Source organism: Somniosus microcephalus, chromosome 4 (genome assembly GCF_052327205.1).
Source record: "Somniosus microcephalus isolate GS21.2 chromosome 4, FLI_Smic_1.0, whole genome shotgun sequence".
Lineage (NCBI taxonomy): Eukaryota > Metazoa > Chordata > Chondrichthyes > Squaliformes > Somniosidae > Somniosus > Somniosus microcephalus.
The window spans coordinates 217,684,333-217,696,578 of record NC_140990.1 but is presented as its reverse complement, the minus strand read 5'-3'; the positions used below and the strand labels follow the sequence as shown (position 1 = coordinate 217,696,578).

At 48.0% G+C, this 12,246-nt stretch overlaps 1 protein-coding gene across 2 annotated transcripts in view; it reads right to left on the bottom strand.

The window, feature by feature from the left end:
- Positions 1-12,246, bottom strand: part of dnah7 (dynein, axonemal, heavy chain 7) — an 816,199-nt gene that overhangs the window by 316,329 nt on the left and 487,624 nt on the right. For both annotated transcript variants that reach the window (XM_085985836.1, XM_085985837.1), the window contains exons 42-44: positions 5,375-5,705; positions 2,360-2,706; positions 2,075-2,255 (exon numbers count right to left, since the gene is read on the bottom strand). In XM_085985836.1, the coding sequence (XP_085841962.1) occupies positions 2,075-2,255; positions 2,360-2,706; positions 5,375-5,705 (859 nt within the window). The remainder of the gene's footprint in view (positions 1-2,074; positions 2,256-2,359; positions 2,707-5,374; positions 5,706-12,246) is intronic.

Here is a 12,246-nt window from a genome sequence, read left to right as displayed (position 1 = left end):
TCTGAGAAGAAATCGTCGAGATCGTCTCATGGAACCAGCCACAGCAGGTCAAAAGACTGATACTGTTGAACAACCTGATCACACAGCAGGTCAAGAGACTGATACTGTTGAACAACCGGATCACACAGCTGAGAACCAATCATCTGAGGCAACAACTCAGATTCAAGGACAATCAATCAGAAAATCCTCAAGACACGTGAAGCCTCCTGAGAGACTCATTGAGCAAATTTAAGGACTATTGTTATAGAAGGAAGTAATGTTATCTTATTCTTTCTTCAAGTTCTAGTGTATTGACATATTTCATGTGAACACACAAAGCAAGGGTAAAAAACCTTGATCATGATAATGATAATGTAAGTTCATTAAATGTTACAGTTAAAATGCAGATTAATACAAAGAAAACATGTTGTTAGTTAAAAGTAAAATACTTTTGTTTTAAGAAAGGGAGATGTAATGATATCAGCAAATAGTGATGATATTTGTCTGTGTTTGATTGCTTGTGCCTGAGCAGCAGAGGTCATGTGACACAGACAAGCAGGCTGAGAGAGTTTGAGTTTCATTTTAGCTGTAGCCAGAAGCATGGTCTCCTGAAAAGCTGTATGAATTCTTGAACAAACCTTAGATTAAAAGTTATACTCCTTTGATAAATGTCTCATCATTGAACCCACAAGGAAATCAATACACCTATTAAAGGAGAAAATAGAAGAACATCTAGAAATCAAAAATATAATAATGAATAGTTAGCATGGATTTCAAAAGGGAATGTCTTGCTTGACCAATCTCACTGAATTTTTTGAAGAGGTAACAGAGAGAGTAGACAAGGGTAATGCAGTAGCTGTAATTTATCTAGATTTTCAAAAGGCCTTCAATAAGATACCACATAATAGACAAATGAATAAGGCTAGAAAATGCAAAGTCAGGGGACAAGAAGCAGAATGGATAGCTAGCTGGCTTCAGAGAGTAGGGTTAAAGGGTAGCTATTCAGTGTGGCAGAAGGTGGGACGTGGTGTTCCACCAGGATCAGTGCTGGGACCACAGTTGTTCACAATTTATATTAACAATTTAGACTTTGGAATCAAAAACACAATTTCTAAATTTGCGGATGACACCAAATTCGGGGGGGGGGGATAGGCAATACTGAGGAGCACTGCAATAAATTACAGGAAGACATTAATAAACTTGCAGAATGGGCATATAATTGGCAGATGAATTTCAACAGGTAAATGTCAGGTATTACATTCTGGTAGGAAGAACAAGGAGGTCACTTATTACTTGGAGGGTACGAGTCTGGGTAGGGTAGAGGAGCAAAGGCATCTCAGAGTACAAATACACAAATTACTAACAGTAATGACACAGGTTAACAAGGCCATAAAAAAAGCAAACCAAGCACTCGGGTTTATTTCTAGAGGGATAGAATTGAAAAGTAGAATTTAAAAATTGAGGCTGTTTTCATTAGAGCAGAGGAGATTAAGGGGTGATTTGATGAGGTGTTTAAAATTACTAAGGGATGGGACAGAGTAGATATAAAAAGACTATTTCCAATGGTTGTGGAGTCTAAAATGAGGGAACATAAATATAAGATTAAATTTAAGAGATTTAGGATGAGAAGGAGAAACTTGGTTGCAAGGATGGTTGTGATACTGTGGAATGCATCAGAGTTATTGATTGAAACAGAGACCATGTTAACATTTAAGAATAGGTTATATAGATGGTTGAATAAAAGGATGATAATTTGATATTGAAACAGGATGGGCACATGGGATTAGGAATACTGCTTGGGTGAAGGTTAAACATCAATACAGCTGCGTTGGGCCAAACGGCCTGTTTCTGTGTTGTAATTTCAATGTAGTTCTAAGTAACACTCAAACATTTCAGGCTCTGGGTCAGTAATTGGATTTCTTTCTCTTTTCTTAAGACTGTTTTGCATCTTTAACATAGTGTCACACTTTGTCTGGTACATAATGTCTAGAGTGTGACTGACGTGTGCTATATGCAAGCCTTTTATAGATTGATAGATTTCATCTTATCTAAAAATTTCAAATATTACTTGTACAATAAAAGGAGTATAAATTACCTGATTTTCCAGGTCTGCTTTCTTTTGCTTATTGGTTTCCAATTGCTCCTGCAATTTTTCCAGCTTATCTTGCACTTCCTTAAGTGCAGCTTGCTTCTTTCTTAGACCATCCATTGCTATCTTCAATTCGCCTTCAGCTAGTGCTAGCTTCACTTTCTTAGGAGCCACAACTTTAGCTACTCTAATAAAAAGGGAAAAACATAATTCCATCTCATGCAATGTAAAATTGAAGCTGGTGAAGTTGAACATATTTAAATATTCTATGAGCCAAATATAAGCACTTACTTATCATAGGAGTCGATTGCAATAACCCATTTGCAGAGACCCTCAGCTGCTGTGGAAGCATTGCGAATCTTTTCTGGAACAAATTCTGGGTTTGTTATGTATTTATTCCTAATGACATTTATGTATATTGAAGGAATATTGTCCTTGTCATATTCGTGGAGGGACTGCAAAAACTTCATGTCACCCAGTACCTTTTTGGCTGGACCCCAGAAATCTTCAATCTTTTTACCTGTGCCAGTGGGATCTGGAATTCTGTCTGGCTTTATTCCTTTCAAAATACAAATTGCCTCCATAACCAGCTTTACTCCAGCCGGCGGGCTCTTCATAGACTTCATCACAGTAATATCCTAAAAAAAGAACATTCAGTGTTGTATCACAGTAGCTTAAATGTATTTGTTACAAATTTCAGGTCTGCACTAGATATTTTCTTAGTTTCAACATCACCAGTCCCTTCATTTAGGGGACCCTGCAATCTGGAGAATGCTGTAACTGCCCAATATCTAGTCATATGATAGTGTGACCAGGGTGGGGGGGGGGGGGGAGGGGAACAATAAGACCCCTCATTGTATGCACTGGATTCTGTGATCACGCACACGCTCCATGTGCGTTTTGCCTATTTTCGTGAAGGTGAACTGATGAGCACGCTGGTGAGGCATCGCCTCCTGACTCCCCAAAGTCTTTCCACCATCTACAAGGCACAAGTCAGGAGTGTGATGGAATACTCTCCACTTGCCTGGATGAGTGCAGCTCCAACAACACTCAAGAAGCTCGACACCATTCAGGATAAAGCAGCCCGCTTGATCGGCACTCCATCCACCACCTTCAACATTCACTCCCTCCACCACCAGCGCACTGTGGCTGCAGTGTGTACCATCTACAAGATGCACTGCAGCAACTCGCCAATGCTCCTTCAACAGCACCTTCCAAACCCGCGACCTCTACCACTTAGAAGGACAAGGGCAGCAGACGCATGGGAACATCACCACCTACAAGTTCCCCTCCAAGCCACAAACCATCCTGACTTGGACCTGTATCGCCGTTCCTTCACTGTCGCTGGGCCAAAATCCTGGAACTCCCTTCCTAACAGCATTGTGGGTGTACCTACACCATATGGACTGCAGCGGTTCAAGAAGGCGGCTCACCACCATCTTCTCAAGGGCAATTAGGGATGGGCACTAAATGGAGGCCTAGCCAGCGACGCCCACATCCCATCAATGAATAAAAAAATTAAAAAATTGTACACCAACTTATTTTACATGAAATACATAACTGAACAGAATGTAGTTTTCAGTGAAATTCAATCTCTTTCCTATTACTCCTTGTAACATCAAAAATAATAAATTACAACAAATTTTTGCCCTTAATATGGGTCAAAACTCCAAATTATTGCAGACTGTGTTTTCCAGAAAGACATAGGACTGGATTTTCTCAATGGGGAGCTTTTGGAGGCTCAAAACTCAATTAGAAAGCCTTCCTGAGCAGAAAGCAGAAGGCTGATGCATTTGAGAATGCATCGGCCATTCTGCTTTCTCTGCCGGTGACATGAGGCACTCCCGAGACCTAAAGGGGTGAAGCCTGGAGGAAGAAGCAAAGGTAAGTAAAGCTTTTAAAACACTCAACACTCATCTCACACACTTACCTCTACACACGTGCACCCATCACTCACCTGCACACCAGACATCTCGGTCCCTCTGACCCCCGCAGACCCACGGCTCGCCTCGCTGACCCTGGCAAGGTTCGGGGCCGTCGGGAAGTCCACACTTTAGGTGGCAAAATAGGGATTATCCAAAAAACTGCCTGTTAACTACCTGTTAATAGGCAGTTCATTGGCACTAATCCTCTTCCCGCCTCGAGGAGGCAGCTCCCAGCGTGGGTTGGGTACCCACCTCCTGGGAAGATAGCACGGAGGTGGGTTGGGGGCGGGATGGGTACCCGCCCCCAGATTCTGCCATTTTCCCGGCAGTCCCGCCACCATACCTACTTCGCCAGGGCTGGCAAAATCGTTCCCATAGATAGATAAAACTGACTCCTGACTATTACCCACCACCCGCACCCACCCCCCCAACACTCTGTGTAAAGGATTAGCTTGTTGTGCTGCCAAACGATATTGTCACCTTCATACAGGAACCTTTCACCCTCCCATGGCACCTACGTTGCCTGTTCAGCTCAGAACCATGCTGAGTGCAAATGAATTAAACCATTCCAACATTACATTCCAATTCCTCTCTGGAATGTGCTAATCAACCCCATTGTCTCAAACTGATATGGTATGCAAGAAACTCATTTCTGTTAGCTACTTCATCTGTTCCCTGATAACGGGCTTAACCATTATTCTCAGATATCTAAGGGATGATTTTAACCCTGTACGCTCGGCAGCAACCAGGTGAGTGGATAGTTAAAATTGCCATGGGACTTACCCACTGAATTCCCACAGTTTCTCCACAGGTTCTGATCTTAACCTGTTCTAAATATGCAGATTGGGCTCCGATAATGTAATCAGGGCCTGACTACTATTTTAATCATAGGCCAGCATGGGGAAGTTGTTGTGGCTTCCCTGCCATGCCATCCTAGTGGGAAGAGGAGCCAGGGCCAGAAGAGACCCGTAGAGGTAAGTAATTTTCCTTTTTTTAAACTTTCCTTGTGGGGCCAGAAGGAGCAGGAGGCTTCCTCCTCCCCAGACCGCGAGGCCCTCCTGAACCCCCTCCCAAACTCTTACTCATTATCATTCCTTCAGTCAGGATTGTTTTCCGCCTGCCTCGGAGCCCACCCGCATGATTGCTGCCCCGAGTTAAAATCGGGGTTCTAGTTGGGATTGATCCTTTGTGGGCTAAATTTAACTTACTGTAATATGAATTAACCCAAAAATCCCTCTAGGCACAAAACATTGAAATGTGATGGTCCTTCTACAGTTGAAAAATATATTATAAGTTAACAAAGTGCAAGTTCATTAATTATTACTTGTCTTTTATGCAGATAGGTCAGTAAAATTACTAACCATGAACAAATTATCCTTACCTGTGTAGTGAGTGTGTCAAGGGCAGCAAGTGCAGATTCTAGGACTGGTAATGCTTTTGCCAGATCAGCATCACATTCATCCTTAATTGCTTTTGCTGCCATGGCTTGTTCATTTGCTATGATTTCATCAGCTTTCACAATTTCCTCTGTTCTTGAGACCTCAATAGACTCTTTTTCAATTATTACCATCATTTCATCCACTGCTATACTGGCAACTATCAGTTCAGGCTGCAGGGCCTCCAGTTCAGCCTGCATGATGGCTACCTGAGAAGCAGCAGAGTCTAGCTTCTCTAGACCGACTTCATATCTCCTCTTCATCTTCACTACTTCACTAAAGACAAAATATATAAGACATTATCCACACCTTACACACAAATATATTTCCTTGCTGATTATAAAGTTAAAGCCGTGGTGACCTTCACTGCCACAGGCCCTGGTGATGGGCTCCAATTCTCGTCGCAACATGTGGCACAGGTGTGACCTTCTCCCTGTTGAAACACAAGGGGGGAGAAATTCCCCTAGAGGGCCATTTGGGGCAATAAGTCAGAAATTCCCATTTTCTGCTCCAAGAGGGAAGTGGAGCACTAAAACAAGCGCTCCACTTGCCTCTTGGAGCATAAGAGGCAGGGAATGTCCTGATCCGGGGCGATGTGCTCAGCAGCGGCACGAGTGGCACTGCCGTGTTGCAGGGGCTCTTCACTGCATTAAAGGGAAGGGTTCCCCGCTGCGAGCTCTGCATTTTTTTTTACATCTGCTGGAGTACCGGGGTGCAGGCGTGCTGCGCGATCAGCCCGCGTCCGGGGCTCAGAAATATTTTTTTTAAATCAGCGATTTTTTTTCACGTTGGCCGGCCACCGCGGCTTTAAATGGTGCCCTGCGAGCGGCCAGCCTCACTGTTCGTGACCCCTGCAGCAGTCGGTACCATTGCCCGGTACTGCTGCAGGGCGCGAGGGGGAATTTCTCTCTCGAGGCTCTACTGGGGCGCTGCGCCTGGAGATGACGTCATGATCTCCAGGCACAGACAATCGGGGCAATACCCAGTAGCGCTGCCGCTAACCACCTGCAGAATTTTGTGGGAGGCGTGGTTAGCACCTCGGGGGTCAAAAAGCCATTTGCGCCCCACTAACGCCTCCAACCAGATGGGAATTTCTCCCCCAAGCTGTTTTACACACTGCTCTTCTGTGAGGTTCAGGTAAGATGTTCGGTTCCTGAATACCCGCATGATATAATGCTTCAGCCAGAAATCTGGCCCCAATCTCACAGACCAGCGGCAGCGTTCTAGAGTCACGTCACGATTCAAAAAGTGACGAAGGCAAGAGGAAGCAGCTGATTGGGTGAGTACGACCAGGTGAGTATTTATACTACTCTATAGTTTGACAGTTAAGGTTAATAGTTTATAAAGTTTAGAAGGTCTTAATTTTTGTGGGTATAGTTTGTAAGGTCTCTGTTCTGTAGCAGGGACTGCTAGTAAACAAGGGTCCTTGAGTATATCATTTAATTGTAGTGTAATTGGTGGTATTGATTTGATTTAATTTAATTTGAATTAATTAAAGGGTAAATCACCACAGCACAGCTCGGCCCCATGGCATGCTCCTCCTGCACTATGTGGGAAATCAGGAACACTTCCTGTGTCCCTAACGACCATGTGTGCGGGACGTGTATCCAGCTGCAGCTACTGGCAGACCGCACTGCAGCGCTGGAGCTATGAATGGATACATACTGGAGCATTCGCGTTGCTGAGGACATCATAGATAGCATGTTTAATGAGTTGGTCACACCGCAGGTAAAGGCTGCACAGGCAGGAAGGGAATGGGTGACCACCAGGCAGAGTAGTAGGTGCAGGCAGGTAGTGCAGGGGTCCCCTGTGGCCATCCCCCTCTCAAACAGATATACCACTTTGGGTATTGTTGAGGGAGATGGCTTATTGGGGGAAGGCAGCAGCAGCCAACTTCCTTGCGCCATGGGTGGTCCTGCTGCACAGAACGGGAGGAAAAAGATCGGGAGAGCTATAGTGATAGGGGATTCTATTGTTAGGGGAAAAGATAGGCATTTCTGAGGCCGCAAACGAGACTCCAGGATGGCATGATAGCAAAATACTGTGGATGCTGGAAATCCGAAATAACAACAGAAAACGCTGGAAAAACTCAGTAGGCCAGGCAACACTCATGGAGAGAGAAATAGAGTTAACGTTTCAGGTCAATGACCCTTCATCAGAACTGAGAAAAAAGGCAGGAAATGAAACAGATTAAAAGGCCAGTTTGGGGGCTGGGAAATGTGGGAGGGGATGAAAGAACAAAAGGGAAGGGAAGCGACATTAAGAGGTATTCAAGACGAGACGAGATAGTAATAGGGCAAGTAAAGAGACAAAAGATGGCTCTAGATGAAGTGTGAAATGCGCTGGCAGAATGAGAGATAGCTGCCATGTGGGAGAGAAAAAAAGGGAAAAGGCACAAACCAAAGGTATGGATAAAAAATATATAAATCATGTCTCTTCACTTCCCTTTTGTTCTTTCATCCCCTCCCCCATTTCCCAGCTGCCAAACTGGCCATTTAATCTGTTTCATTTCCTGCCTTTTTTCTCAGTTCTGATGAAGGGTCATCGGCCTGAAACGTTAACTCTATTTCTCTCTCCACAGATGTTGCCTCGCCTGCTGAGCTTTTCCAACGTTTTCTGTTGTTACTCCAGGATGGTATGTTGCCTACCTGGTGCAAGGGCCAAGGATGTCTCGGAACGGCTGCAGGGCATTCTGGAGGGGGAGGGTGAACAGCCAGTTGTTGTGGTGCATATAGGTACCAATGATATAGGTACAAAACGGGATGAGGTCCTAAAAGCTGAATATAGGGAGTTAGGAGGTAAATTAAAAAATAGGACCTCAAAGGTAGTAATCTCAGGATTGCTACCAGTGCCACATGCTAGTCAGAGTAGAAATAGAAGGATATTTCAGATGAATACGTGGCTAGAGGAATGGTGCAAAGGGGAGGGATTCAAACTCCTGGGACATTGGAACCGGTTCTGGGGGAGGTGGGACCAGTACAAACTGGATGGTTTGCACCTGGGTGAGACTGGGACCGATGTCCTAGGGGGAGTGTTTGCTAGTGCTGTTGGGGAGGATTTAAACTAAAATGGCAGGGGGTTGGGAACCTGTGCAGGGAGACAGATGAAAGGGAAGCAAGGATAGAAACAAAAGACAGGAAGGAGAAAAGCAAAAGTGGAAGGCAGAGAAATCAAGGGTGTAAATCAAACAGGGCTACAGTAAATAATAATTCTAGAAGGACTGAGAGTGTTAAAAAATCAAACCTGAAGGCCTTGGGGGAGAAATTCGGTATCGCCCCGTTCGGGGTGCTAGTATTGGCGGTGCGCAAAGTTTAGCACCAGGCGCAATTTATCGCCACCTCGAGCGATATTGGGTAGCTGCGCCCCTGAAGGCGATTGCGGCGCTAAATCAGGCGCTGCACGACAGTCTGAAGGCCCTAACCCGGCGGCGCGACACAATTTCTCCGCGGGCGGGCGCAGCACAGGTGCTGTCAATTATCGAGTTCAGCCAGACACGCTGGCGCCGGCCAGCTCTTAAAGGGGCGAATCGATTATCATCCCCAGCCGCACCCTGCGCCTCGTAAGCCTCAAACTCGGCGGTAACCTACCTGTGGCGTCGACAACTGCCTGAACATGGAGAGGGCCAGGGAGAGAGCGCAGCACTTCAGTGAGGGGGCATTGGATGCTCTGGTTGGCGCGGTGGAGCGCAGGTGATCTGTACTCTACCCAGAGAATGGCAGGAGGCCTCAACACAGCGACTATCGCAGAGCTTGGAGGGAGGTTTCCAACAGAGTCACCTCCTGCAGCATGGTTCCCAGGACTCCTGTGCAATGCAGGAAGAAGTTCAACGACCTCACTCGGTTCGTCAGGGTGAGTGCCTTTTTCAGAATCTTCTTCATCCCTCCATCTGGACCTCACTTTATGGCCAGAGGGTGTGCAAAGCCCCAATGGCCAGCTGTCATCCAGCACCCATGGCCCTTTCTGCAAACACACACGCACATTCAGCTCTGTGCATAATGTAAGGGCTACTTGACCATGGGAGGCATGTCATCCCAGATCAGGGCAGCATATTGTAAGGGGTAATCGACCATGGGAGGCATGTCATCCCAGATCAGGGCTCCAAGTTTCACGACACCCCGTCCTTTCTCTTGCAGGTCAAGCTGGCCCATAATAGAAGGCAACAGCATCGGACCGGAGGAGGCCGGCCTCACCTGCAGACCCTTACAGACCTAGAGGAGCGAGTCCATCGGATTGTGGCAAGCCGGATGATTAGCCCTGTCGCCTCTGGAGATGCCGACCCCATTGTGGACAGCAATGGTAAGGTCATCACCTTTTTGACCTCTCTCCTTCCACTTGTTCCCCACACCAGCATGCTTTTTCACTCTTGACCCAACTCAGAGCATTGCAGCACTCATGCATCCCTTGCTGCCACCCTGTCCTTTCGCTGAAGCCACTCTTGAACCTCCCTGCTTTCAGATGCTGCATCACCAGCTCGGGAGGCGGGCTCTCAAGCTGCCAGTGCGAGTGACTCTGGAGGCGACAAGGAGGAGGAAGCCAGACCATCCGTACCACCCTCAGGCGAGCCAGCCCATGTCCAGACTGGGGAGACGCCTTCCCTGGAGGGGAGCGGGGGGGAATGGTCTGAGGAGGATGCAGCTCCAGGACCCAGCGGCCTGCAGCAACACGAGGGGGGTAGGGAAGCTCGGGGGCACCGTCTCCCTGGAGGGTGAGTCAGGCCGCGAGTGCTGCTGCACAGAGCGCAGAAGAGGTGCGTGCCCTCGCAGAAATGAGCGCCCAGGCTGGGCTGAGGCACACTGAGCTCATGGCTGCAGTGGCAAAGATGCCCGATTCCATTGAGACACTGGCAAGGAGTGTCCAGGACTTCGGCACAGCACAGGCAAGGAGTGTGCAGGACTTCGGCGCAGCACTGGCAAGGATTCTCCAGGACTTCGGCGAAGCACTGGCACCTGCCACGCAAGTGCTGAGTGCTGCCACGCAGTCAGTGGCTGGTCTCATGCAGACGCAGATTGAGGCCACGCGAGCACTGACTGCTGCCACCCTCGCTGGATCAGGCAGGATTCCCCAGGGCCCTCGCCGCACCACAGCAGGCCAGCAATCTGTGCACCAGCTGATTGCTGCAAATGCTGCGGTGCTGCCCCGTCAGAGTGCCAGTGTGTCGGCTGACCAGGGAGCTGCTGTCCGCTCTCAGGATGACAGCATTCCTGATGCCACCACTGGCACTTCTCCACTGCAGTTGCCATCACCTGTAGGACAGACTGCTTCCGCCCATGCGGAGTTGGAGCAGTCAGCAGCCGGGCTATCCAGGCCCAGAGCTGGTCCAGGCTGTACCTCAAGGGCATCTGCAGTCTTAGTTTTGGACAGTCAGCAGGCCTCCCCCAGCCTTGCTGCAGCCACTGGGGTCCCATTACGGAGTAGCTGCAGGGCGGGAAGGGGGCAATTCCGCAAGGGAAGCAGATCACCATCGAGGGACAAAAAGTAGGAGGTGCTGCTAAATTATGTTATTTCTTTCATTCAAGGCCGAGGATGCTGGTTTGAATGTTGGTTATGTTTTGGACATTGTCTCCGAGGTGTGAGAGCCAGTTATTCTTTGGACATTGTCTTCAGGGTGTGAGAGACAGTTATGTGGCAGTCTGTTTGTTTTGCTGTTTGTTTCCATTGCTTTGTCATGCGGAAAGGATACACATTTTGTTAAATAAAGAAGTTTATTTATTCACAATGTCCATGTCTGTTCTTTGCACTAATTGTTGCCTTGACCGGCTTAGGGGTAGCAGAACGGTTCCATTCATGTTCTTGGAATGGCAGAAAGCATTCCCTCAGAGGGGCCTAGAAGTGACTTGCTATAAGCCTCTGACGGACGGCCCTTGCAGTTTGTGCCTCCCTCCCATCTTGGTGCTGCTCCTCCTCCTCCTCCTCCTCCTCCTCTGCTGGTGCTTCAATGTCTGGTGGCATTGGCTGTGTCCTGAGGATTGCCAGGTTATGCAGCATGCAACACACAACCACGAAGTGGGAGACCCGCTCAGGTGAGTACTAAAGGGCTCCTCCGGAATGGTCCAGACAGCAGAACCGTTGCTTCAGCACGCCGATTGTGTGCTCAATGATGTTCCTGGTCGCTTGATGGCTCTCATTGTAACGTTCTTCAGCAGGGGTGCTGGACGAACGGAGCGGGGTCATCAGCCAGGGGCACAGAGGATAGCCCTTGTCCCCAAGAAGCCAGCCTCCTGGGTGAGCCGGGGCTTTGAAAAGGTCTGCCACAGAAGTCTGGCGCAGGATGAAGGCGTCGTGGCTGCTGCCTGGAAAGTGGGCATTGACAGCGAGTATCAGCTGTCGGTGGTCACAGACCAGCTGCACATTCAAAGAATGGAACCCCTTTCGGTTGCGGAAATCCTCCGCATTCTCTAGAGGCGCCCGCAAAGCCGCATGCGTGCAGTCAATGGCGCCCTGCACCATGGGGAAGCTCGCTATCCTTGCGAAGCCCTCTGCGCGCTCTCGCTGCTTGTCCGGGGTCATTGGGAAGGAGATGTACTGCCGTCTCCTTTTAAAGAGGGCATTAGTCACTTGATGGATTCAGCAATGCACCGCGAACTGTGAGATGTTGGCAATGTCCCCAGTAGTGGCCTGAAAGGAGCCGCTTGCATAGAAGTTTAGAGCCACAGTGATCTTCACAGCCACCGACAGAGATGTCCTGCACCTTAGTTGAGGCTGCAGACCTGGCTGAAGCAGGTGGCAGAGCTCAGTGACCACCTGCTTACTGAAGCGCAGCCTTTGGAAACACTGCTCCTCCGACATGTTGATATAGTAAACTGTTGGGACGCTGAAA